General features: G+C 42.9%; 1 protein-coding gene across 1 annotated transcript; it reads right to left on the bottom strand.

Moving 5' to 3' along the window:
• Positions 1 to 18982: 18982 nt before the first annotated feature.
• On the bottom strand, positions 18983 to 27187 carry TENT5D (terminal nucleotidyltransferase 5D). The gene is given in 3 exon segments (XM_050901953.1): positions 18983 to 19140; positions 19143 to 20176; positions 27140 to 27187. Coding segments are annotated over 2 exon segments (1173 nt in total). The 5' UTR covers positions 20158 to 20176; positions 27140 to 27187.
• Positions 27188 to 27521: the final 334 nt, after the last annotated feature.

Here is a 27521-nt window from a genome sequence, read left to right as displayed (position 1 = left end):
TTCAATTTTAAGAAAAACATATTGATTTCATTAGAGCTTTCTTGCTCGTGTCTTGGGTGCAGTGCTGTCTCCTGGCTGGTACTCCAGGCAGATGTCCTTTTCTTTTTCTTCCGGGATTCTCTTATTTGAGCGGATCAAAACATCCTCTAGTGTTTCTGTCTTCCTGAAAATAAACCAAGAAATCAGGAAAAAGCCTTGATACCTTAAAAGAGCTATGCTCAATGCTCGCCTCTGGTTACCTGCCAGGCGTACCACAGCCAGCGGGCTGGGGCTGTTTTGCAGCAGCGGGCACGCAGGAGGAAACCCTCTGCCCCGGCACCGCGCTCGCGTCTGGAGTGGCAGAACCGCCTCTGTGCTCTGGGGGAGGCTAAAAATCGCATTTCTGCGCTAAACAACGAGCAGCCTTCTCCATAGCATCCGAAACCTAATCCTGCTCTAAATCCTCTGAGTAGTCAGAGCCCCCAAAAAAACTTGGGCAAGGAAACTTTTTTGGGGGACAGCAGTGGGGGAGCTAAACCATGGGGGAAACAGCCCCCAAACTCTCCTTGGCTGGCAGAGGTGATACCAGGGGTCATCGCATCCCCCTTGGCACCTCCTGTTGTCAGCGCCGTGATCCACGGGGCTGCCGCCTGCAGAGATGCAGCTGCTCCGAGCAGGTCCCATATACCAGAAAACGAACTATTTCTGGCAAAAATAGCCAGAATTTTGGAAGCGCTCTGGCTGTGACAGACCTTTGGTCGAGCGGTTGTCTCCTCTTCGTTTTCCTGCCTCGGCGATGGCAGAAGCGTGACAGATCTGAGCTGTTCCTGGGTGACTGACACCTCGCGAGCGGAGTTTCTCGTGAGCGCCTGCAGTGGGGCTGAGTAACACCTACAGAAAAAGAGCAACGTGAGTACAAACTGGTGCGCGTGTGTGCTTGGTGTTTGTGCATACACGGCACTATGTGTAGGCACATTTAATTTTATATATAATATAAAAGAAGAATGAGGTTTTCAGGAAGAAAAGGCAAACAGCCAGACTTATAATAATATCCCAGGGCAAATTTCCTTCAATAGAGGCAATTCCCCTGCCCTCTGCCTTGTGCAAGCCATGAGCCGTGCGTACGGACGAGAGGCTTTCGGGCAGCGTTCCCCGGGGCGCGGGGGTGTCGGGGCAGCCGCGGTGCCGGCTCCCGCAGCCCTTCCTGGGGACGGCCGCTCACACCCTCACCCTGCCCTGCTCCGTGGCTGCTCGCGGGAGTTCTCCCTCTGCCTCCGGCCAGAGCCGGCAGCTGTGACTCGGCAAGAAAGCACGCAGGTCTGGTGCTTGCCGCTGAGTTTCATAAATTGCATTATTTATTGCGACAGCTCCGGTTCACTGTTACTCCCCTGTAATGAAAGTCCACTGCATTCATTTTATTTCCCCCTCGGCACAAATAACTATTTATATGGTGAGCGTAGGACTTTCTCTTTTTAATTGTTTTGTGTTACCCTGACTATAAAAAAATTTGTATACTTTTATGTTCCTTAAAACATGCAGTAATGGGAAAAAGAGAACATAAAGGGAAAAAGGGGGACTGGGAAAAATCACCCTGATATTCATAGCACAGGTGGCAGACTTGGGCTTAGCTGTGAGGAGAACCAAGGATGAACTAAATTTGGGGACAGATGAGGGGTCGGCGTGGCGGATGCCTCCTGGGTGCCATTCAGCACCCCTACCTGTGTATTTTGCTCCCCCCATCGTGTCTGCATGCCAAACCGGAGTATCTAGAACAACATGCGAAGTCAGCGAGGACACATTTATCTGTCACAGCCAACAGGAACTGCCTGTCAACCTGACCTGGCATGACATGACGTCCCAAGGTATTAAGAAGTTATCTTGTGCAGCGTTTTACATCAAATAGTTATTTGTCATTCAAACGCTTAATATCTGCTCGTGCGATTTGCACAGCAATATTACATTATTGTGTTCATTTATCTGTGGCATTTCGAGGAAAGCAACAGAGCTTTTAAACAAGTCTCTGAGCAGCATTCATGATGCTAATATTCTAGTTTTCCCCCATTCAGAGTGAATTTGTATACACCTCATAGAGCTGGGAAAGATGTTACGTTTTTAGCTCATTTTAGGAGAAATCTCATCTTTCGTATCACCCGGTTACTGTAGGTGCTTATTTCTTTTATTCAAGTCCCATATCAACCACTGACTGTAGCAGCCTGAGCAAAAGCTGCCCTGGGAAGGAACAGCCAGACCATACCGTACATCAGACGGTGCCGTAGCTGTGAATGCTCACAGGATTACTCTTCCAGGCCTGGCACAATTTTATTTGCCCTTTTTGAAGGGCCATGGGAAAGATACCATCCTCAGCAGCAGCCATGCACATTTAAATAGTTAACGTGATACAAGCCCCTCTTCTTTCCACCCCTACAAGTAATTCTTGTGGAGACTTAAGATGGATAATTGACTGGAACTAGCAAAGCTCCTCTGATGAAAAACAAGCTGCAAGATCTAAATCAATAATATATAATTCCCCATCCTTCTTTATCTCAACGAGGTGTTCCTCTAAGAAGAGGGGATGTAGCCACAGAGTGGATATAAATGCTGTTTCATTGCCAAAGCTTGAGTACCTTACACAGTGGGGTACATTTTGATCCTAATAAAGCTGATGGGGGAATATTATTTCCTTGAGAAGATGATTTTACCTGCTCAATATATATGTGTTGCCTCAGTCTAGCAAGAGGCTGTATTAAAAGAGGTTTGTATTAGTCGCTGGAGTTACATTTCCAGGTATTTTTTCTGTCCCCGTGCTGTAACAGCACAGGTCACGCCGGGCTGTACTTACCTGGCTCTATTTTGGGGAAGGGAGGACTTATGAAATACTTTTATATTTTGCATTGCACATAAAATCATAAAATTTAAAACCGCTTTATAGGGAAATCTTTTGGGCACTTCCAGCTCGTGGCATGCCGTCTCCGGCTCAGACCGTGCTCCCCTTCACGCCTGCTGCCAGCCTGAATCACGGACAGCTTGTTCGGAAATTTCCAGCTGGGATTCGTCACCTCCCGTGCCTACACCACTTCTCCAGGGATCCTCCAGCCCGTTAGCTCCAGTGCCAACACGGTTATGCAGTTATTTCATGTCCCTTCCCCACGCGGGAGCCAAAGCCTGGTGAAATGCAGCAAGTTCAAGCTCTGCTGAAGAGAGTTTCTATTTCTGGTGGGTGCTGCTGAGCCTCTGTGCCGCTCGGCACGGGCTCACCGGGGAGAAATACTCATACGGTGATTTTTAGTTAGTGTTTAGCCTAGAAGGGAAATGTGCAAGCTCTTAAGGAATGGAAGGAATCTATTGCTCTGTCCTTGAAAAGTGAGAGGTGATGCTTGTGCTAGCACACATCTTCTTTGCCCTCTTCCAAGAGAGAAAAACACCTGAATCGTTCATGCATCACCTATGCACCATGGCTCACGCCCTGACTGTAATTCTCAGGATGCCTTAAAGTGGGATGTCCGTTAAAACTGGCAGAGTTCCTCCTGTGCTTTAAGCAAAAGCAGGCTCGAGTTTGTCTTTCCAAGCATTAATGTCATGTGCCATTAGCATGTACACACCAGTCCTCACCTGACCCCGTAATGGATCAAGAAAAGGTTGACAAGGTTTCAGTTTACATAGTTTATTTGTAATTTCAGATGCCTTTAAGCAACAAATTAACTAAATTCTTCATTATTCTGACTTAAACAGAAACCAGCAATCATTTCTTTCCTTTGAGTCTGGGAGCATGAAGTTGTTTGCTTTTAAAATTCAGTGCATGCTTGTGGCTTTTTTTTCCCAAAGTGTCAGTACTCGGTGATGGAGCACCCCAAATATTTACCGACTCGCAGAGGACAGGGTGGGAAAGGCCACCTTCATTTTTTTTTTAGCCTAAATCCCTAGGCGATACACATGATGGGCTGCTCTGTTGCCATTTAAATATTCATATAGAGCCATCACCTGCTTGACCCGTTTCCTTCTATATTAAATGTCTCCCCCTTGCTAAATGAACGTGGCTTCTTCCACTTCTGTTGCGATTTAGAGCCAAATCCAACAGTTTGCCGTGATTTGGGGGCGGGGGGGGTGGCATTATATTTTGCCATAAGTAATCCTCTGGTTATGAACTTCTCTCACCGTCTGATGTATCGGTATTCCAACAAGTGTTGCCTTTTCGGAGTGAGAGCCCACACTCCTCGCCTCTCTGCGCTGCCTTGCTTTAATAGGCCTTTTGGGAAGCCTTCATGGGAAGATAAAAATCGTAATATTCTGAATTTCTTAGCCTTCATTGTATTTTAATGGATTTTTTTTTTTTATAGCTTTCCTGATTGGTTTTGAGTTGTTTTTTTAATACAGTTCCCCTCTGCCATTTTTTACATCTGTCTGAAGGAACAAGACGCATTCTGCAGCCTCTACCCCTGCTCTGCCCTCGGTTGTTTTTCATTCAGCTCCTCAAATTTATTGACGGATCATTCCAGTTTGGCGTTATTAATGACTTGGCAGGATCTGAGTTAGCGTCTCCACAACAAACTCATAACGAACCGGCTCCCTCTCTAAGCAGAGCTCACCATACGTGGTTTTTTTTTTCTTTTATATCCTCTATGACATATATTATATCCTCACACCTTGACAAGAGGTGGGTATTTTTTTTTCCAGCGATGATGCCCGGCTGCTCCGGAGGCAGGTTTGTTCCCGTGGTCTGTTGCCTCCGACCCTTGCCGTGTGCTGCCTCCTGCTCCTGAAAAACCCATCGGCGTGGGCGTTCGCACAAGGCCACGCGTCTCTCTGCTTTACCACCACGAAGCCTTTAGCTGCTGCCCGGATGGCTGTGCTGGGGGTGGCATTTTCACCCCTCTGCACAACCTGCTTCAGCCTCGCCTCGCCTCCCCAGCTGCTCAAGTGCTTTCTACTATTTTGAGACCCAAAACCCAGCGACTCATTAGGTCAAGTTTTCACTAATTCACCAGGAAAAATGTCCTCAGGTCTGTATATGTGGGTTTATAAAGCCTTCTGGACTTCTGTAGCTGTTCTTTGGGCTTTTTGTTACAGTTTGTTTTATTTGTCAAATAAAATTGTTTTCGTTTTATGTTCCAAAACCCAAACAAAAACAAAAAAAAGTTTGCAAACTGTTTTAAATGCATTTGATTTAAAAAAAAAAAAAGGCAAAACGGAGACAAAAACAGTAACAGTTTTATTTCAGGAGACTCATCTTCACGTGCTGCCCTGGCCAGCCTTTCCCGTCTGCTCCTCCGTGGCTCCAGCCAAGCTGGCAGCTCTCCTTAACCTTGCCAGGAACTGCACACCACCTCCGAGATGGACCTGCCTCTCCAGAGGCTATCAGTTGATGTTTCTTTGGATGTGGACTCAATGCAGCTCTTCACGGCCATTTAAAGCTCCTCCACGCGGAGTGTGAAGGTTTGAGGAAGACTCGCCGGCAATCACAGAGCTGCTCCCCACGGGCGGGGAGAAATAGTTTGGGTTTAGACGAATGAAGGCTTCTAGATCCTAATAAAAAGATGCAGCAAGGGCTGCTTTTGGACAACAAGCTTTGCTGAATAGTGCAACTTGGGACACAGAGGAAAAAAACTGTATTTTGCCAAGCAGGAGCTTGTAACCAAGAGGGCTTGAGTTAAGGATGGCTCTGAGAACAGGCTCCTGCTTGTACTGAATTTTCCATGGACGGTGAGGAGGAGTGAGAATTAATGGCAGCAAAAGATTGCCAGTCCATTAATGGCTCTATGGCACGACCCCGATGTTGTGTTGTCCCCAGCGTTCCTAATTTCGGCTCTGTTGAGTTCTGCTCTTTCCTTGCTCAGCTGGGGCTCCACGGAGCCGCCTGCCCTGTGCCCCCGCATCGCCCCGTGCAGGGAGCGGCCACCTCCTCTTCCCCTGCCCCGGGGGACACCGGCAGCGTCTTCTGCACTGTTGGGGTTGACCCTGGGCATTTGACGCAGGGGAGCGCTGGGACACCCCAAAGGTGTTGGCTCGGTAATGCTCATGGGAGCATTTTAGCACCCCAGCACCAAGAGCGAGTTGGATTTCCAGTATCATTTTCCTAGCTCGGCAGCGGATTCTAGCCTGAAAATCGTAAGAAAATGGGTAAGTGCACACACCTATGTTCATTACACAGCCATTAGCTAAAAATAGCCACTTTGTAACCTTCATAACCCGACTTTGGGAAGAAACAGTAATACATACCTGTAATAAAAGTGCATTGCATTGGGCTTGCAACTCAGCTACGTTACGATCAGAGGAAAAAGTTATATTTTATTAATTTTGCAGAAAATGTATGGTAGTCTCTGCCTAATGAATACTAATAGAACCCTTAAAGCTCATTTACCAAATACATACAATTAAAGGACAATGAGAGGCATTACTTACAGAGCACATTCGAGCATTACTGAAATATCCCATTTGTTTATCGCAATAATTGCAAAATAAAATACATCGATTGCTCCGTACTTATAAATTCAAGAGCTATTCGGGTCTGCATGCACTCTTCCTAATGTGTAATGGAGGTTATAAAAGGAACAAGCATCTTAATGTAAAATACAAGGAAAACTCTAAAACTGCATGAAATTTGAGAAATAAGACATTGTGAGTCAGTCATTTACTCATGTTCTCTCCCGCCCAAGTACAGGGGTGAGGATGCAAACAGGATGTGGGAGGATTTGCGGGTATTTATGAGCGGGTGCTCTTCGGCCGGAGTCAGCTTCGAAATAATTGACGCCTGGGGGCAGAGTCTGCCTGGGGGATTGCGGTGGGCAGCAGGGATGGTTCTGCAAAGTGCCTTTGGATTTACAGCACCCTCAGGGCCAAATTTATCCTCTAACTGTTTTTTTTTTTTCTTTTTCATGCCCCCGAGAAAGGTGCTGGCCAGGTTGCATCTGTGCCAGCGTCACTCTGGGTCGCCCTGGGCACGGCACTGAGCTGTACGTGGAGAAGAATGACGACGAACAGGTTCTGCTGGTGTGTTGGAGACCTTCAGCCCTACCTTCCCCTGAGGTCTTCCTTACGGGAAGCTGGGGGAAGAGCCCAAAACCATGCTGCTGAATGGGGGGACAGTGCCCAACCTCCCCTCCCGCTGGCTTTCTCAGGGCTGGGGCCGAAAGGGACGGAGCGGGTGCAGGAACAAGTGCCCTCAAGCGCCAAGCTTGCAATAAAAGGTTTCCAGTCAGGAGCCACCTGCTTCCTTTTATTTGCAGGCTTGAGTCATTTTGACATTGTTTCATCTACAAAGACAAAAAGATACATCATTTTGCCAATTTTTTTTTTGCTTTAGACCAAGAAACAGCTGTAGCACAGAGCAGTTAGAGGAACCTCAAGGACTTCACTGGTCGTAAAGGGGTGTCAGAGGCGTGTGCGTGGCTGGGTCCGGGGACGTCCCATGTGGGGTGACGGGCGATGGGCAGAGGGGATAAATATAAGCGTCACCAAAAGAGTAAAAGATCCCATTGCATTTAAACCATGGAGCTGAACCCCTAATCCCCAGAAGAACGATCCAAAATTACACTATTTGTCTTCTGCTGAAAAACATCCACCGGGCACTTGGATTTATTCTTGGGGCTTCGGGCACATCTCCATAACATCTATCTCCCCGCTAGTTTACACATTCTCCCGCTAAAGCTGTGCTATCCCGCCGTGGCAGCCCCCAGCCGTGCTGGATGCATCGGTTATCATCTGCTAGCGAAGCAATTCATCTCTCCCAGGCGAGGGAAAGCAGACACACGTGGTTTTCAGTAGCAGTTGAGACATTTTCTTTATTTTTTAACTGATTTCTCTGATTCCACAAACACACTGTTTTCAGATTTCTGCTTTAAAAACCCAACTCGCCCACCTAGCCCCGCATCTTATTTCCCTATTTGAGAAACTGTCGCCTGCCGCCTGCCACTCTGCGGGGGGATTAGCCTCTCGAAACGCACGTATCACCCCAAAACCGCTGCCAGCAGCAGCCAGGCCATGGTGACAGCATCTCTGTGAAATAGCTGGATCTTGATGAACAGCCTGAGACCCACCAGCCCATCCATAATGGCTGCTCCCGGGGCGAAATGGCTCGATAAGTCTGCAGAGCCGATGTGTGCAGCCTTCAGGACAGGGATTTAATAACTTAGTATTTTTTTTCTTCCAAGGATCATTTATTAGCTCATTACAGAGCTGTTTGCTTCTCACTCAGAAACTAAAGCCAGCATTCTTCATGTGTGTGTGTGGTTATAATGCCATTAAAGTTCGTGAAAACCCATCAGCAATGATTTGGCCCCAGGTATGTACAATTGAGGAGGAAAAAGAGGCAGCATTTTCTCTGTGGACCTCAGGAGCCTGGCGGGCTCTTGTTGCAGCATGTCCTGGCTGGACGTGGCTCTTGGACGTGGTCACATCCCCCATGGAGCCAGAGGCTTGCGCCAGGTGATGAACGGTTTAGACACCCACCAAAATCTCCTCTGAGCCATGCCGAAATCTTAAAATGTTGATCAACGTCGCTGGGACCGATCGGGAAGCCCTGGGTAAAAAGGGAGGAAAGCTTTCACTTAGCTCTTGGGGTTTTTTTCTTTTCATTTAATGAATTCTTTTGCTTCAGTAGATTTTGAGATGGGAGCACTGTTGAGAAACGAGAGGCTGAAGCATCGCACATGTGAAATGTTTTGGGGCAGAGCGTTTAGAAAATTCAGCTGAAGTCATGAGCGGTTTCCTGTCCCCCAAACAGTATTTTTTAGCAAATGCAGCACTTAGATTAGCCAGCAAACCTGCCCCGGGACGAGCGGCAGAAAGCTGTGACACCTCACCGTGGTCTGGGCGCATCTTGTGCACATCCCCACCGAGGTGCGGAGCCGGGTCATTCCCACGGCAACGTTGCCAGCGCTGGACCAGGGAAGGTACATGCCAGTTGTTAAGTGGTACTGACACTAATGATATAATTAGCTGTGTTAAAAGTCATGTCTGGTAGCATCTACTTTGTTTCCAGGGTGACTAAAACACCGTAAATAATGATGTCCAGCAGTGTTTCCATAAAGCCGCTGTCCCCAGCAGGAGCGGGGCAGAGGGTCCTTCATGGTCGACGGGCAGGAGATGGACATGTCAGAAGTTTCCATTCTGCCTCCCAAACCGGCAAAGCCGAGGTGGCCGAATCTCGCCCTGACAAAGGGAGCAGCTCCAGGCTGGGATCCTTCTTCCTTGGCGTTCCACAGATAGGTGGTGTGTAAATACATCACGACTTTGGTCACCGGGAACTCATGAGCAGGAGCCCAAACCCCAGTTCTTGCCTCCAGCCCTCCCCGAAGCTGACAGGGAGGAGAGGGAGATTCTCCAGTGAAAACCATTGATTTGTCAAAATGGGGAAGGATATGGTTTTAACCTGCTTCAGCCAAAGGTTTCTGGTGGAGAACCACTTCTTTGGCAGCTCGCCGCATGGGCAGGGGAGCTCAGACATCCAGATCGATGGGTATCATCGCCCCATCACGTCACGCGTGTCCCCTGGCCCCTGGGGATCACCGACGTGGGGAAATCCTTGTGGCTCCCCAACTCCTCGCACCTTTGCCATGCACTCACCCCCGGCTGTCATCTATCTTCCCAGCTGTGGTTTTCATTTTAAATTGCACGTTTGTTTCAGAAATGTGGAGTTTATCATGGATCTGATGTCCTGACGGTCCTTGTCTGGGGATGCCCGTGCTTTAAACAAGCCAGGGTTTGGGGAGGAATCTGTCCACAGGAAAAAATCACTCACACACACTCATTTTGCCGTGTTTCCAAGAGGTTGTGGTTTGCAATTTCAATTATTTCGACTTTTTGCTGAAGCAGAGGGCTCGATTCGGTTCAGCAGCTCCGCTACCTCCATTAATGCTGCCTACTTCATTTCAGGTTGATTAAATGCACATATTCCCCTTCTCATTTTAACAGCCAAGCAAACCAATTCACGTAGGGAGGTAAACGCAAGTGACTGCGAGCCACGAGCTGCAGCAGCCGGGGTCGAGCTGTGGCCCCGGTGTTCGCACAAGGCTGAGCTGCTGGAGGGGTCATCGGCGTGGGCTCTAACGACTAGCCCGGAGGAGGCTTCAAACGGGAAACGGGGAGAAGAGAGGAGGAGGAGAAGACGCATTTTTAAATGAAAAGCAATCGCAAAATCTTCCATTCACGTTAAATCAGAAGCAGAAAGCCATTTGCACAAGGCTGAGCCTGATCCAGCCCCCATCAATATCGAAGGGAGGATTTCTAATGACTTCCAGTGGCTCTAAAATTGGCTTTTACAGTGCCTAAGATGCAACCGTGACTGAAAAAAACCCTGAAGCCTCCATCTTTACTGTTCCGTTATTACTCCAGTCTTCTTACCTACATTTTATTGAGCTCTACAACTTAATCCTGTAAAACCGTAGTCAATCACTGTTAGCATGAGCTGCACGAAACCTATACATGCACAGTTTCCAGCTCTGCCACCTTTGCTTATTCTTTCAAAGCATACATGTATGCAGAGGAGGGGGTTACTGCTCCGGTTCAGGGGGTGGACTATCAGGGCAGAGCCAGGGAAGACTTTTCCACTGATTTTAAGCAAACTGAGAGCCCTTCGAACTGATTGCCAGCCCTCTACGAGGATTTGAAGACCTAATGCCATTAAAGTAAACAGAGCTAAACTGCTAATAAAATCTGTAATATTTTCAAGCAGGTGTGAAGGAAAACGCTGTGTCCTTCCAACCAATTCCTCTCCACCATTTTAACTCGGAAGCCGGTCGCTGGGAGAACTGCCGCCGTGGGGAACGCAACTGCTGAGACACTCCGATAGTCACCAGGAGGTGGCATTTCAGGTGGATGCATTTTGATTTTCACGCTGTCATTGCACCAAGTCTCCGCACATCACTGAAGGCAGAGCAGCGCACAATTATTTAATAAAAGGTGATAAATGAAATAACAATAATTGAAAATAGCCCCATGACTGGGGTATTCACAGTTACACAACAATGAGGAAATAGTTAAATTCATCGCATCTCAGCTCCAGCAGCGACCACGTCTATATTCAGTGCATACATCCATTTGCCCAGACCGCAGCACGAGCCCCGAAGCAGAGCCCCCTCCCTTCGCCACCACAGGACCCAGCTGCCACGGTGACATTTCATTAGTCACCCTTACTTTATAAAATAAATCATTTTCCTTTCGTTGTTTAACACAAACACGTATTGACTAATACACTGTTATGCAAATCCAAATCACCGTGAAAGCCAAAATACCCTCAGATTATTTGCATTCTGCTGTTTAACATCACTAACGGGGGAGGTGATGGATGAGTTTTTTATATTTCCCAAACACTGCATTGCATTTCATGTGACGGGGTTCCCCGTAGTATTGTCCCTGCAAAACCCTCAGGATGAGGTGTCAGCCCAGATGTACACACTGGATGTGTAGGAGGGAGGGTTTTCGCACTCTGCTCGGTGTTTTAAGCCATAAGGACATCCCAGCGCAAAAGGGGAGGTAAAAGAGGGAGCAAAAGCAGGGGAAAAAGAAGAAAGTGCCAGAAACAAAGTAAGCGAGAAGCGAATAAAAAATATTTTTAATCTAAAGATGTTAAAAGCAAGTTTTAATAAAGACAAATCAGTTTTTAAACCTGAAGAAAAAAACCACTTCCCATTTTTAAAGATTTTCATTTTTATTATGTTTTATTGTAGCTCTGCTTTACAGTCTAACTTAATAACCTTGTTGACTCCAAGGGGAGCCAAACTTTTACCTGAAAAATGCTTCTCCCACAGGTTTTTGTTAGTTTTTATACTATGACCTGTTTTCTTGTTATGACCTTACTTAGAAACCACAGAAAAACAATCACATTTCAGTTCAGAAAAGCACATAAACGTACACCTGGATGTGTCTCTGCGGGTAGCCCCCATGAAAGCCGTATGAAGCATGTGACTGGCTCGCACGTTGGATGTAAAGACTTCTGACGCTCTTGTTTCCTATAACAAGAGTTGAGAAAGTCATTGACGGAATACATTATTTAATGAAAGAACTAATCAATGCAATAAATTATTTAGAGTTTAGTATTAGACCAGCTGTGCTTGGCCCACGCTATTAAATTTGACAACTGCGATGCTGTTTCTTACGGTCATCTTTCTGCCTCTTGATTGAAAACGTGACTGAGTGTTTGGGCTGGAACTTATAGTTTAATCAGCTTCTAAAGAAGCATAAGGAGTTGTTTGTACTTTAATACGAGAAGTTCACAGCTCTTTCTTCTGACCTGATGGGGTATATAAGGCGTTTAAGGCAGGTAATGAATCCAGACCCTTGATTGGAAAATGTCATTACCTGGGAACTGCCAGGAATAAGCAGGCAATACAATAAAAAGAGATATATTTCAACATCCATTTTTATCCTTTAGGCAAAACTACGAGCTGCAGTTTCAGCCTATTGTCTGGGAAATGTCAGGAGCCGATAAAACGCTGGGGGAAGAAATTGTTGGCATAAATGGTGAGAGCACCGTGGGGTTGCATCAACATCTTGAGCCGAGACTTGTCGTGCTCCCAACACCGCCTCTCCTCCACGGGGAAAATGGGACGGCAAAGCCGGCACCGGGCAGCTGCCGAGGATGCTGAAATGCCGCCGGCTGTGTGTGTGCAGAAATACGGGAACATATGGGCAGCATCATGTTCCTGTCTATTCCAGAAAGCAAAACAGAACGAGTGCGAAATAAATTCGTATCAACAACAGGATGAGAATATTTACAGGAAAAGGAAATATAGGAGGGGGGGAAAGGGGCTCATATTGGAGGGCAGGGCTTGCGAGGGAGCGGGGCTGCGTCTCGATGGGGTTTGCTGTGCTGTCTGTATTCACATACACCCAGCATACAAAGAAAATATAATAAAAAAATACATTAACCTGCGTACATACAAGCACACACTTGCCCACCAACATACATGCACGGGATCTGGATCCAGTTCTCTGGAGGACTTTTTTTTATTTTTATTTTGTAATGCATAGCTGAGTGAGCAGCCTTCGAGTGTATTTATTATGGTATTGAATTGCTTTCCATGGTAACTAATTGTGATTGCAGAAACACAGGTTCTGCAATGGTACGAGATGAAATGGAGCTGAATATGGAAGCAGCTGGTAAGAAGAAAATCACTTGCTTATGAAATAGTATTTAATGATGGAGACTGATGGAGCAGAAAAAATGGGGAGTGGTAGGGACTAGAAAACAAAACAGCCCTCTGTTACCTTCATGTATTCCCTTACATTTTGAATTTCTCAGGAAAGTGTCTGGCGAATATTTAAGGAAAGGAAAACCCCCTGTGTGGGCTGCCTTCCCATTTCCCCACTTACCATTTTATTAAGAGGCAGACTATTAAAAATCTGGCTGTACAAAAGAAAAGAAACGGTCAGGAAATGAAATTATGATTAAATGGTTATTACTGGTTAAAAAAATGGGAAGGCTTGTACAAAAATTTATCCATTCCACTATGAAAAACAGGTGAAAGAGCATGTTTTCAGTAATGTTAAAGAAAATGAAAAAAAAAAGGTTTCCCCAGACTGTGGGTGTCTTGCTGCCCTCCCGCACCCAGAGCTCGGGACGGCACCGGGTGCCCAAGGGAGAGCCGAGCGGAGCCGGCTGCGCACGCATGAAGCAAAGCGGTAAAACATTGAAGACCCTTTTGAGTCAAGTTATGAGCGTCACTAAAGCAGAGAGGAGATTTGCAGATTCCCCTGCACAACAGGTTGCCATTCCCCTTCCCATTCTTTAACCTCATCCGGCGTTTGACAGTGAAGGGGCTTTGGGGCGCAGCTCGAAGGGGCTGCCGAGGGCGAGGGAGCCTCTCCGGCATCCTCCGGCTGCCGAGGCACACCAATCCCGGCTGCTTTTCTTCCCCATTTCCCCCAAATGGCAGCGTCTTTGCCGTATGCGAACCGCAGTGAGTCTCTTTACTGCAGAGTCAACACCGCAAGAGGCTAAAAGGCAATAAACAGCCAAGTCAGGAATTTCCGAGCTCTCACATGGGGCTAAAACCTCCGGCATGTTCCTTCCCCTCCTCTGTAAGGCACCGGAGGGTCCATAGGATCTAACAGTGTATTGACAACCCCAGGAAAAAGGAACAATATTGTCTTGTCTTTTTTAAAGAATATTATTGCATTAATAAGCAGTAGTGCAAAACGCAGCCCATGAAACAAAAAACCCCCAACCAACCAAAAAAACCCCAAACCCCAAACCCCAGAAAATCCAAGTAAGCAACCAGAGATCAAACTGCGATGAATGGGGTTATGTCGCCCAACGGAAAACTCGGAGTTTGTAGGAGTTTCTCCGATCTTGGTCCAACATCACTGGCATTGGCCGTGTTCATGCTCAACAGAAATTCTACAGCCTGGATAAATATGTGTTTAGATTTATGGGAATGTGCATTCAGCGCAGGTAAAATGTAATTTTTAGGCATACGTAAAGTCAAATTGTTTGTCAAGTTAAGTATTAATTTTATTTACCCAGCAGACAGTCATGTTTTTCTTATATAAATATATATCTAGGCACTTAAAATGTGAATATTTGACACAAGCCTGTTTGCCAACTAGCGCAGAGCCATTCAAAAGTATCAACGATATTCATGAGGATCCGGTTGTTCTGTAACCTTCAGGGTAGGTCTGACAGCGGAGCAGTGGTAAATCTGAGTTGGTGGTTTATTGACCTAACGAACCGTAACCGAATCTTTAGCGCTCTTGCAGTTATAACACGCCGGTTTGGCTGCTAGAAGAAGTCTGCATGCTAGAACTGACGTCCAACCAGAATAATGAAGGTATTACAAGCAAACCATACGTTAAACAAGAAAGTCATTTTAATGATCGCTCCCCAAATACCCAAAGGCACTAGTCAACACTGTGGACTAATGACCTACAAATTTGTGTGATTAATACACATTTTTAGCATTACAATACTTTTTCAACAGCTTCAGATGGCACATTAAGTGAAATACTTCTTCTTGCATCTGCAACAGCTTTGTCCTGAATACCCTTCCATTTGTTTAGTTGAACAGAAAAACGTATCAAACAAAAACTGAGCTGTAAGAATCATGCTGACCTGCCAAACTCCCTCTGCTGTCTTTTCTCCAGGTATTTCTACAAATAATATTGGATACACACCTGTGTAACTCTGGATTTATGTTGATGTAACTTCTCTAACATCAGTCAAATTACACAGCTAGAAAACTGAAGTGACGCGGTGGTAAATCAGATCCATCATTTCACAGATCTGCAGGCTCAGTGTAACACAGCAGACGATATAACATCTCGACTGAGGACAATTTTACATTTGTTTTATCCATTGCAAAAACCTTTGTAATGTGTCGAGTATAAAGCTCACAAATTACATTTTAAAGGAACTACCATAAAGTATATGCTTCAAATAGACCTTTTACAATATAACACAAAATTCAAATGACATTTTTTAGGAAAGCACTTGAAACTTTAACACTTAGGTCCTGACAACATTAGATTACTTTAAGCTGTAAACCTTAAGAAGTTTTATGTGATTAAATAAAATCAGCATTACAATTTCCAGGTATTATAATTATTGAACAGATTGTAACAACAAGATATAATTATAATGTAAACATGAAGCTCAGGAGACTGGGACCGAGAAAACTCTCTCAATTCTTTCTAGATTTATATCTGCACATAGTAAAATCAGTCACAACTGGAGAAGAGGTGACAGTATTTCATCTTACATATTGATATCAGTGTTTTGCAAGCAGCAGTCCATACAACATCATCCCCTTTTTAATTTTAGTTTACAGAATCACTACTACTACCTCGAAAAAAACCTCTCCAGGTCAAATACTGCTGCCATGTATCAATACAACATTTGGAAGGAAATATTTAAAACCATTGGATTTTGTTAATTGCCCCTGTATGTGTAGATATGTGAGATTTTATATATGTAAGTATATATAAAATCATAAACCTCACTTAACCTTCAAAATTGAACTACCTCTAGGTAAGAAATACAAGACCTTTTTCAATAAATTTAAAGGGTTTATATATACCTGAGACATTTTTGCATATTGATGTCTTTGCACCTTTACCTGTAGGTACTCACAGAAGTCCTTTACTCTTTTCCGGGGTCTCACACAAAGCCCGTTAGAGTTTGGTGGATTCTTCCCACTAACTCCATGGATTTTGACTGAGTCTTTCCTTATCTAACCTGGATGTATAAACAGAGGCATAACAGAATTAAATATATATATTGAAATAACAGTTGCTGTACAAGCGGACAGGCTGGTTTATACAAATCCAGAGTTAGTTCACCATTCCCGATACTTTTCACAACGTCTGATTCAAAAAAGAATTATAGTCCTTTATACAGGGTGATACACGTTTCTACTTGTTGGTTAAAAAACAACTTCTTGAAATATTTCTCCGGGTAATGGATCATTGGCTATACACGACATGTTGAAAATGCTCCTTCTTGGATGACCTGTTTCCCGGTTCTTGAGAAGACCAACCCATTTCTCCACCCAGCAAGCAAGGAAACCAGGAGCGGGGGAGTAATAAGTCGATGTGGCTACATTACATTAAGGTCACAGGCCAATGCAGATGGACTGAGATTTTCAAACAAATTTAGGGAGTTTAGGAGCCCACCTCCTCCTGAAATTCAACCTATTTGGATGCCTAACTCCCGCAGATTCATCGGAAAGTCCCAGCTGTGCCCAGTCCAGCTTTCGGCTCTTCAGCCCTGCAGATCACACGTGCCGAGTGTCGAAGCACAAGCGTTAGCAGGGACATAACCTACATAAGGCTCTTACAGAATTTCACAGTGCTATTTAATTTGGCAAATACCAAACTAAATGTAAAGGTTCCCTTTGTAATCTAAACAGCCCAATTAAAAAAAAAAAAAGAATCCACCATGTTTCACTCCATTTTGCTTCCGACAGGGGGAATTCCCTAGAAGTGCTTACATGCAAATATAGTGTTATCATACCTGATAACATAGCAATTAGACTTGCCGATTTTATTAAATACAGTTTGGCCAATGGAAAGATACTAATGGAAGTGAAATAAAGTGTGCTTTTAGACACAGAATTGGACATACTTGAAAAATCAGCAAACATAATAGTACAATATTCATGAAAGACATCACAAAATGAATCAGCTTCCAAGTAGATTAGTATACTCTTCTTATGTTGCAGCAACATTGTTTTTTGCACTATATTTTACAGAAAAGAGTTGACTTTAGTGATGACGGTCAGCAAAGTTGTCTTTAAACAGCTCTTTGTTCTACTGTACAGGCATATAATGGGAAAAAGGAAAGCTACATTTCACTGGCGATAGGACTTCATAGACCTTAGACATTTTAGAAATGTTTGATTTAAAATAGTGGTATGTAGCATATTTCTGTGTAAAATAAATCACACACTCTTTCCCAAGTAGAAGAAATTTCTAAGACCTGACACCTGTTGTAAATGGATAAAATGCAGTCAATGCTTTTAAACACGAGGAGGATGAGGACATACAGCGATGTACCAGCAATGAACTCGTAGTACGACAGAGTGACATATAAGCATCAGATGTAAGAAACTCTACTGCTTGCATTTCCAGTTGGCTGTTCCGATTTTACAACCAAACCCATTCTAAATCTCCTTTTCCTACTATTCCTTCTTGTACCATATTCAGCATCTAAACCGGAGGAGTTTCGGTGAGAACACCTGAGATCCATCTGTCCCAAACCTGCTCATACTGAAGCAAATGGTCCACACCTCTCCGACCTTCAGTGCTACAAACACTTTGCGACCCATCGGTGGGGTGCCAAGGGCGTATGTTTCCCTTTCTGTAATTCAGGAGCTCTCTAGCACGATTGCCAACAGCATTACGACTTTCACGGAGCAACTGGCACAGGGAGGCACTTATGTGACATGTTTGAAACTTATCTTTGGTAAACACACACACACACACACACAAACTTGTAATTAATGTTTTGCTTCCTGATCATAAGAGAAATCTTCATTTGCTACTAGTGTATGTGTGCAGGTATCTAAACATATACAGGACACTGCTAGTATAAAATATTTTTTCAAATGCCACTGCCAAGGATTCCTTTTAATTCACCTAAAACCAACGCAGTCCTGGGCTTTTTGGTTTTTTCCTCACTCCTTTTATTATGCATTAAAGCATCTCTGATCAATAACAAATTAGCAATAGAAAGCAAGCCCTATGTGCTCAATTTTCACCTTCTTTCTCATTCTATTGCCTTGTTTTTCAAGACCAATTTAATCAGAATAGTTGTATCTCTTATAACTTTCATTATCTATGAGGCAGATCCTGGGGTCCAACGCTGCATTCCTTGAGCAGCCAAATCTCTCGCTCGGATCAGTGGAAATTTTGGATACACCAAAATGCTGAGTCTGCTCTCGGTAGGGATGTTTCCTGCTAACCATTACTAAACAGTTCTCTGGTGAGGAGAGGGACCTCACGTCTCTAACTGGACCTGAAGAGGGATCAGACCAGAGCCTGTAAAGCCGAGCTCAAACCACCAAGAGACAGCCCATCAATGCGTATTTTCAAAAGGTGCTGCAAATAAATGTTGCTGGAACTGCAGGGGTGTAACTGATGGATGATCTACTTTAATGTACCCAGAACGCTATCACTTCTAAAATCAGGCATTTCTACTGAGAGGTATTTTATTGGCTTAATTTTTCATTTACACTATTCAAATTTGGCTTAAGAATTTTTTAGAACCCAGAACTTAGTGCATTTCATTTTATAAAATTAGAACAATTTATATCCTTCTCTTTTCATTGGAAAAAAAAAGTATAGCCCAAACACACGTAGGGGTATAAACACTTCATGAATGATAGCCGTTTCACTTATTTTACGATCTGCTTAATGGTGATTTAGACATTGATCAACCAAATAACTTTGGCAACTTGCACAAAAATATGTCCTTAAATCAAAAGTGATGATAAAACTTGCTTTAATGAGGCCTTTATTACGGAGAGAACTGGAAAGAGAGAGGAGTGTAAGTGCTGAGGAGGTCATCATGTTCCTAAACCATGCCGCTTTGCATTTGTATGTGAAATGGGTATGGCTGGTAGATGATAGCTGGTTGTCCGTGAGCAATGTAGTAATTGCTGAAGTTTCTGTCACTGATATATGGAGCAGGCTGATAATAGCACGTTACATTGGCTGCATTTGGGATGATTTTTGTTCTCCGAGTACTTTTAAAGCCAGAATTGTGATCATATTCAGAGTTTGTCTTCGTTCATGTCCCATGAGACAGACTGTGCTCTCGTTTACAACTCCACGCAGAGTCATCAAGTAGTCATACTTGCTTTTCTCTTCCCCAATGAAGTGGTTGCGCAGATATGACTCAATTTTCCTTTGCTGCTCAGCAACATCTGGAAAATCAATGAAGAACCTGGAGCACATGTAACGTTCCAGAGATTTAATTTCAGCCTCATCTGCTGGCTTAAAGTCACGAACCAGGAGATTGCTGTACTTCAGGAGGCCACCTCCTCTGATTTCCTCTGGGTTCCTTGTGGAAATCAGTTTGTATTTTAAGTGGTCCATTGCTTCGTTGAAGTCTCCATACATACTCTCGGCGATGACAGTGGGGTGAGAGTCTTCTGTCAGTTTGCAGTCTGTTGCTCTGTAAACATTTAGTATGGAGTCCAGTATGATTTGGAAGGAGTCCACGCTAAACTCAAACTGCCGTCTGAGTGAGTTGACGAACTTTAATTCTACGTTCTTGCCGCTGTTGTTTGACAGCGAGATGAGACTCCAGCGATCGTGGTCAGTGGAGACTTTGACCATCTTCTGCACGTAGGCATCCTTCATGGTCTGAGCGGTGATTTTTTCCTTATTAACACATTTTGGCAAGAAGTCCAATAGGCAATTAAGAACTGCTTCTTTAACAACCTGGAACTCGAGCTCGCTTGGAAGTTCCACCCCAAAAATGATGTCTAGGTCCTTGTAACTGGTTCCGTTCTGCTTTACTAGGATGTGACTGGCTGTCGAACCGTTCAGGCGGATATCTCTAACGTTGATTTGCTTTTCAATGAGCTGTTCCTTTACCACATGAATGATATCCTTTGGCTTTACATCCAGTGTTGGAAAATTTCCTCTCCCATGAATAGGTATGACCTCAGCTAAAACTTGATCCAGGATTTTAATCTGGTCCCAGGTGAGACTACTGAATCTGTCGTCTAAGTCCTCAGTCATTGTGATGTCAGTTGGCTAACTAGGGAGAAACAGAAATTAAGAGACAAATGTTAGAACTTGCTCAAATAGAAGAGAGCCTGACATTTCACTTGGTTATAACAAACATCTATCTTCCTTCCTCGGTGCAGTGACAAAGTTCATTTTACAGAGACACAATCCCAGTTAACGGTCTGAGTCAACCACTGCACTTGTCACAGGCTTTTAATTGAATTTTAATGTACTCGGGTTTCAATCCTGCTGAGAAACCATCGTGTTATTGTATAATCCATGACTCAAAGTAAATGCAGTAAACCATATAGACTTCATTTAAAACCACTCAAAGGTTAATAACATGAAATACTTGGTGGTTATAATGAAACTCCAAATAAATTTCACTGTGAAGAGCTAAAATGAGCAAAATGAGCAAATTTGTTCTTTCTGTCCTGCCTAGAAATCTCCCTCTATCTTCAGTGACTTGCATACTTAAAACTACTGAAAGACCAGGAAGTTTTTTTAAAAAGCAGGAATGATGCAACATGCTCATTGTTTATCTGGCCATATGCCTTGGATGTACTTTAGTCTCTATGGATAATCTATACCCATGCATCCTTTAATCCTTTAACTGTAGCCACTTGTTACGGTTTAAGAACTGGATATCCGATAATTGTTAAGCTGTTTCCACTATGTTTCTAAGGCAAAATCTTCTCCTTCTAAGCCATTAACCATGTTCCGACACTGATGTGCCAATGCTGCAAGTTATGGTTTGCAGAACCGATACGAAAACCCCTTCCAGTCTGGACTGATACTCTAAAACTTCTCAAGAAAGCCTGTAAAGAAGCACCTATAGAATACATGGGATAAAGCTCAGGCTCTGGAATTCCTCAGTTTAAAATTATATCTTGTCTTCATATCATCATATTTAGCAATCAGATAGACCTTAGCACGGATAATTTATTTACATTTTACAATGAGGGGAAAAAAAGGTGCAAAACCCACAATATTGGTTTTAAAATGTTTCTAATTCATCATATGCAAACTTTAATTAAATTTTTGTAATGGGAATCTGAATGCTTTATTTTTTGAAGTTTATTTATGTATACTGTGAATATAATTAAACACAATCATACAATTGTATAATTAGGCGTGATTACAGTAAGTAAATAAGAAGTGCATTTAAAGAACTACGAAAAAGAAGAACATTGTTGGGCATTAGGTGTCCAAGGTGTAATGAAGGATGCAAATCTTCATCTCACTGTCTCCTGACATGAATGGCAGTGTTCCAGAACAGAAACAGTTCAGAGGGCTAAAAAACTCCCAGAATCCATGGGCACCATTTCATGCTGTGTCCCCTCTCGCCTGCTTACGCTCCTTCAGTTCTTTTGGGGTAGTTAATGCTCAGATGGTTAATCAGAAAGGTTTATTGCTGAATCCTATCATACCATTTTTCAATACTCTTTCATAAATCGCATAATAACTCACAGGCAGATATTGTGATTTACTGATAACTTTCTGATTAACCCCAGTGCCTGGCTGCTGTGCCTCAGTGCGTTGAGTTCGAAGCTGTGTTTGCTGCTCTGAGCTACAGGTGAAGGAAGAGAACATTTATGGACATAGCGGGACCTTTCTTCATTGCTCAAGAGAGCAAAAATTCTTTAGTCAATACAGTTATTTTGGGCATTTCTTTACTCTCCTGAGTCCGATGTGGATATCCTCAACCCACGGGAAGCTGCTGTTTAGACCGTTTATAGATGGAGGTACAGATACTGAAAACAACTTTGATTACTGAAAGGAATTTCTTTTTTCTGCGCATACATTATAATTTTGCTTTCTCCCTTAATGTTGCATGTGTTAGCTAAGGCTTGCTTTAAGAATATTTCTGTTGGGTTTGTGCAAGCTTAGTTCAGAGAGAATTCAGGGAAACTAAAAATAATTTTAAAATAATTGCAATAAAGTACTTGTTACGTAGCAAGGGGGTTTAGATCATTGCTGTTGAAACACAACCTGAGCACCTAAAAAGAATACAAAAATAAAGATTACTGTATTCCTTAATACTGCATACAAACAGGATGGGAACTATACCATGACACTGAACTTCATAATCTATTTGCCACAGAAAAAAATATGAAATCCTTTGTAGGCTGTTTCTCAGCAAGCAGCAAGCGGGACCGCTGCGCAGACAAAGCTGTGTCTCCCAGCCGGGCTGACGCAAAGCTGGAGTTTGGAGGGACTGAAGAAAAGCGACTAGAGATGCGAAACTCAGGTGGCGTTCAGGTGTGATCTGAAACGGCTCAGTGAGTCACCAGCCGCGGGAAAGAAGTGACTTTCGGCTATCTGCCAACACTGCAAACGTACTGCTGAAACATCGAGAAATGCTTCTGCAGACAGATGGCTAAAACATATTTTTTCAGCTAAAGCTCAAGAATAAAAATAAAATCATACTGAGTAATAACACTACCCAAAAGTCTACACTGTTGTTTCTCAATCAGTAGTGACTACATATGTACGTTGTCATAGATTTTCCTTCCCTCGCCTTCAGATTCCACATTCTGGAATATTTTAGTAATTTCAAGTAACTTGTGAACTGACAAATGGCTTGGGAATGTTACGGAGCTATTTTTCACATAATTCTACTATAGTTTCAGCTCCCAAGTAAGCTAATCAAGAGCATATGTAATTTCAAGCACCTTTCCAGCCTCTTTACAAAGAATGGAACTAACCATATGTTTGAAGTTAAACATATGCTTTAAAAGTTGGCTAAATCAGGACCAAAGTTGGGAGTTTAATTGCCACTGAATTGACGGTGTGAAGGTCTTGGATGCAGTCCTATAGTTCTGGCACAACCATGTAGTTCCTGGCATTGTTTACGTAGCATGTAACTCCATAGACATAACATGCAAATATATATATGTTTGCATACATACTCAGAAATACACACATTCCTGCAGGCATTTAGAAGACACCATATTTGAACTGAAAGGGAGAGAAATTGCCATCCATAGCACTATTTTACGTGCTTATGACTTTACCATTAGCTATTTATTACTATGATTCCATGCTTATTCCTTTATTACCACAAACTATTATTATGAAAAACTTCCATCCATCCTTCATAGCCTTTATGACATCCTAGTACATGTTTAACACAAAAAATAGCTGTTACAGAAAGCCACTGTGAATTTTGGAAGTAGCACAGCACTGGGTGGAGCGAGAAGGTTGGGAGGAAAGATTTTTGTATAAACTTTTTTGCTGCCATGTTTGTCATCTGTGTTATTGATACGTCAGATTACGGTGGACCAGCTCTAACGATCTACTAGCAAACTTACAGTTGTCAGAATTGTTGTATAAGCAGTAGTTTTTGTTATGTGATTTGTCTGATATTGCAAAACTTTGAGAGAGCTTTTCAAGGTTAATGCTGCGATGTAAAAGAAAGGGCTTAGAGAAGGGAATGTTGAAATTCAATCCCCTTTTTTAGCAGAGGGATCCTCTTCAAACCCTTTTTGAAAGTCAGAAGATGAAAGTATCCCTAAATAAGCTTAGAAATCCTTCCTTTATTGCTACATGTTTTTAGTTATTTTAGATTTTATTGCAATATACTAAGATTTAAAAATGACAGGAAAAGGTAATGTCAGTAAATCTCTCTCTTGTGTTGAAGAGTCGTACCTCAAAATGTCAATTCTCTAAAGTGATTCCTGGAGAATCTGGTGATGCTTTGTGAGTTCAGAGCCTCAACATTAATGCCTGAGAAATGTCTTATGATAAATACTAAGAATTCTGTGCTGAAATAATGCCTTCAATTTTGACAACTAAGGAAAATGTCCTAGGAAAAACAGGAATTAAGTTGTCAAGAATATAACTAAGAGACCTAAATAAACATTTTTTTTTTAAAATTATTTACTGATTTGCTTCCAGTTTGCAACCCAGTACATAATCCTGCACTTTCCTAGAAGGATTTTCTCTTGTTCTTTTCCTTAATCTTGTCTGGCAACAAGAATAATTTCCAGGCAATTTTATAGTCATTAGGAACCTTATTTCTTAAAGCAGTGGCAAATTTATTTACGGAGGTGCTCAGGCTAGCGACAGGGGTTATTATTAATGCAAGTAAGCCTCAGTTACAATAAATCAGCAGCAGCATTGAGGCGATAATTAGTCAAAGCATTGTGTAAAACAAGAGAGATCAAGGGATGAAGGGAAGGCAACTCACTGCATGTGTCCACAGCAGCCAGACGAAGCCAAACACAAGCGAGTGCTGGGGTTGGGTCGGTCAATGGGAAAAGAGGCTGGAAAACCGCTTCATTCTTTGGAAACCGGTGATGTTTGCAATGGAGGATGATCCCTGGAGGCAGCTATATCTCACTGCCCCTTTGCCAGCAGCAGCATTATGCCTTTTAGGGTAACTATATATGCGACACAGACTTTGAGAGCTCTTACTCGCTGGCACCCACAGTCCCAGCCTTCCCTAGGTCTGCCCTGCTGCACCCTGTCAAAGAATTCGGTTTCTGTAACTTCTTTCACATGAATAATTAAAAGCATTTCATGTGTTTCACATTCAGCATTTTCCTATCTTAAAGTCTGTACCTGGGCAAATGGAAGGCTGCATAAACACCAGCACCGTGGCAGTGAAAGGAACAAACAGCCTTTGAAATTGTGTATTGAAAAAAGGGGTGTTTTTCCTCACTTCATCAGTATTTGTAATTTATTGAGACTCTCTCCTAGTGATTTTTCTTAGTTTTTTGTTTATGGGATTTAAAATGTTACTATAAACTGCAATAGATCCTGAATCCTGCCTGATTTAAAATCTCTGCCAGATAAAGCGATGAGGAAAAGTAGTTTTCAGGATGTTTTCTTTTACACATACTGGCTAGAGAAGACAGAATAAGATGGATCAGACCTAGTCAAGTTTTGTGATATATTATCCTTATTATAAGGTCAGAAAAATATTTCCCTGATTCAAGTTCCAGCTTGTCCTTGAGTGGTCACCTTCAGCTGATGAAGTGGTTGCAATGTGGAAAAATGTTTAGTTACTGTGGGATCATTAAACATAGTTTTGCTAATTTTTACTGTTTATTTTTATATTGAAATGAGAGGCTCTAATTTTCTTCAGCAGGGTTTGGACCAAACAACTATGAGTTTGGTTTTACAATGATGCTAAAAGATGTAGTTAACTACCTCTTAGCACTCTGCCATACACCAGCTTCATCAAAAAAATAAAAGCAGATCTGGCTTTACATCTGAATGAAGAAAACCTGCCACGCTAATGATACCTTTCATGTTCCACACAACTTTCATAGAAATAGATACTTACAGTCTAGAGGATAGTCTCATCAAATTTAGCTCATATTTTACTGATAAACTGTTTAAGATTCTCTTTTTATATACTCTATAATGTCGCTTCAGTGGATTTTCAAAGGGTTTGCAATGTGCTGGCATTCTCAAGCAGAATACATCTGAAATTGTTTTTGTGCAGCTGTGTTAGCTCCATTCTCTTCCCTTTGCTTTTATCTGCTCCCCTATTTGTCTGTTTTACAACAATTATACGGAATACTTTAATGCTCCAATTGTCTTTACTTTGTTTGCACTTGAAATCGGTTGCGAAGAGACCTTTTACAGATCAAGCAAAATGTCTCGCCAGCTGCCATAGTAGCCTTGCTTTTGGGGGTTACCCCAGAGATGCTCAAAGTAACTATTGCAATTCTCCCCTTAGATCTCTGTATTGGTTTTGCTGCATACACATTATATGCATCACTAACGATTTCCACGACATCTTGCTAAAGCTTTATTTTAATTCAAAGATAGATACTTTTCTCTATTAAGCAAGCTGGACATTTTAAAGCATTCTGCATGCTCACTGACTTAAGGACTGCAGCTGGCATAAGCTCTGAAGGCAAGAATGTCAAATGTGGAAGGAGTCCCAGTCATAATTTAAATGTCTATGAGACAAGTAGAAGCAGTAAAGCATCTGGGGCATCCTAAATGGGGACATATTTAAACTGGTTTGACAGTGTTTTTCACGAGTTTTTCCTTCCATTAATGTTAATGCATGCAGTGAAGATACTGTTTATTTATCCTGTTATCATGAGATAACGCATGAGTTGCCATAAGTTTTCAGTACAGTTACCATCTAGTTACCCTGAAATAACAAATAATAACTCAAGGCCATATGCTCTTCTCCTGTGAGATAAGGTTGCACGGTGCGCAAAATACACTTAAGCAGAAAGCAGTTTGCTTGGACTATGCCACAGAATATCACCTTCAAGGGCAGAACAAGTAAGCAGAAAAGAAGGAGAGACTTTATCAACAAAAATGTGTCCTACCTTTTCTCCAACCCAACCCAAGGAACAGGGAAAAGCAAGAGAGTCATGTACCAGCCTGCACCACTCCTTCTCCCAAATGAAAACGATTTGCAGAGCAGTACAACCCAAGGGCAGCCGTACTCTCCCATAGCACAAAGCTGGGAAAAGGAAGCGAGTAGCCTACACCTCTACTGGAACGTTACAGGATATTGGCTCGATGAGCTGGGAGTTCTCAGGAGGGACAAAATAACTAAGGAGTTTAATTTGGGCAACCAGTACACATACATAATCCACGTTACGTCATCCTGGAGATTTGGGGTTTTTTGGATGTCGAATTTTTCCGTCATGAATCACGGTACACTCGTTCTTAGATGCATGTGGAACCCCTCACAGGGCAACATTTTCAAGGCCAGATACATTATGCCTTTGTATCAGTTCCCACAACACACGAGGTTCCTTCTTACATGGCCTCCAGGTTCAAACAAGCCAAGCCCTCGTAAATTGCATGGTATGAGGCACAGTCAGTCTTCCTCTTTACTCTAAAATTCAATAACTTTAAAAAAAATAGTGTGAAATGCATATTTGTCTTTGGGGCTGTGGTCATCACTGAGAAGTTCCTGCTTTAGGTAAAGATTATTTGTACTACCGAATGCATACTATGGACTAACTCCTGAAAATGTTTCCAGAGAGAATGCAAAATCCCACAGACTTACCGTGGCAGGACGATTGGCAAGCATGTATTTCAACGGAGTTAACAGGATGACTCACTGGATCCTTTGGTAAAAATACGAATTGTCATCTTGTCACTGACAAAACCACGAACCTCCCAGGGAAAGCTGCAGGAAAAAAAAAAACCAACAAAAAATAACATTCATTTTGAGATAAATGTTAACTACCGGTCACCTGCTGTACATAATAAATCATGCATTACAACTTGGCAGTCCTGCAGTCATAACAATAGCCTTTTAAGTTGGAAATGATAAGGTAAAAGCAGTGGAAAGGCACAGAAGTGCTTATAAAGACTCTGGGTTTCAGGTCATAATCCTCTGCAAGGATGTTAACAAACTTGCTATTTTCTCTATGGGTTTTTGAATA

Source organism: Gymnogyps californianus, chromosome 9, assembly GCF_018139145.2.
Source record: "Gymnogyps californianus isolate 813 chromosome 9, ASM1813914v2, whole genome shotgun sequence".
Taxonomy (NCBI): Eukaryota; Metazoa; Chordata; class Aves; order Accipitriformes; family Cathartidae; genus Gymnogyps; species Gymnogyps californianus.
Note: the sequence above shows the minus strand (reverse complement) of the source record. Positions and strands in the feature narration are given on the sequence as shown.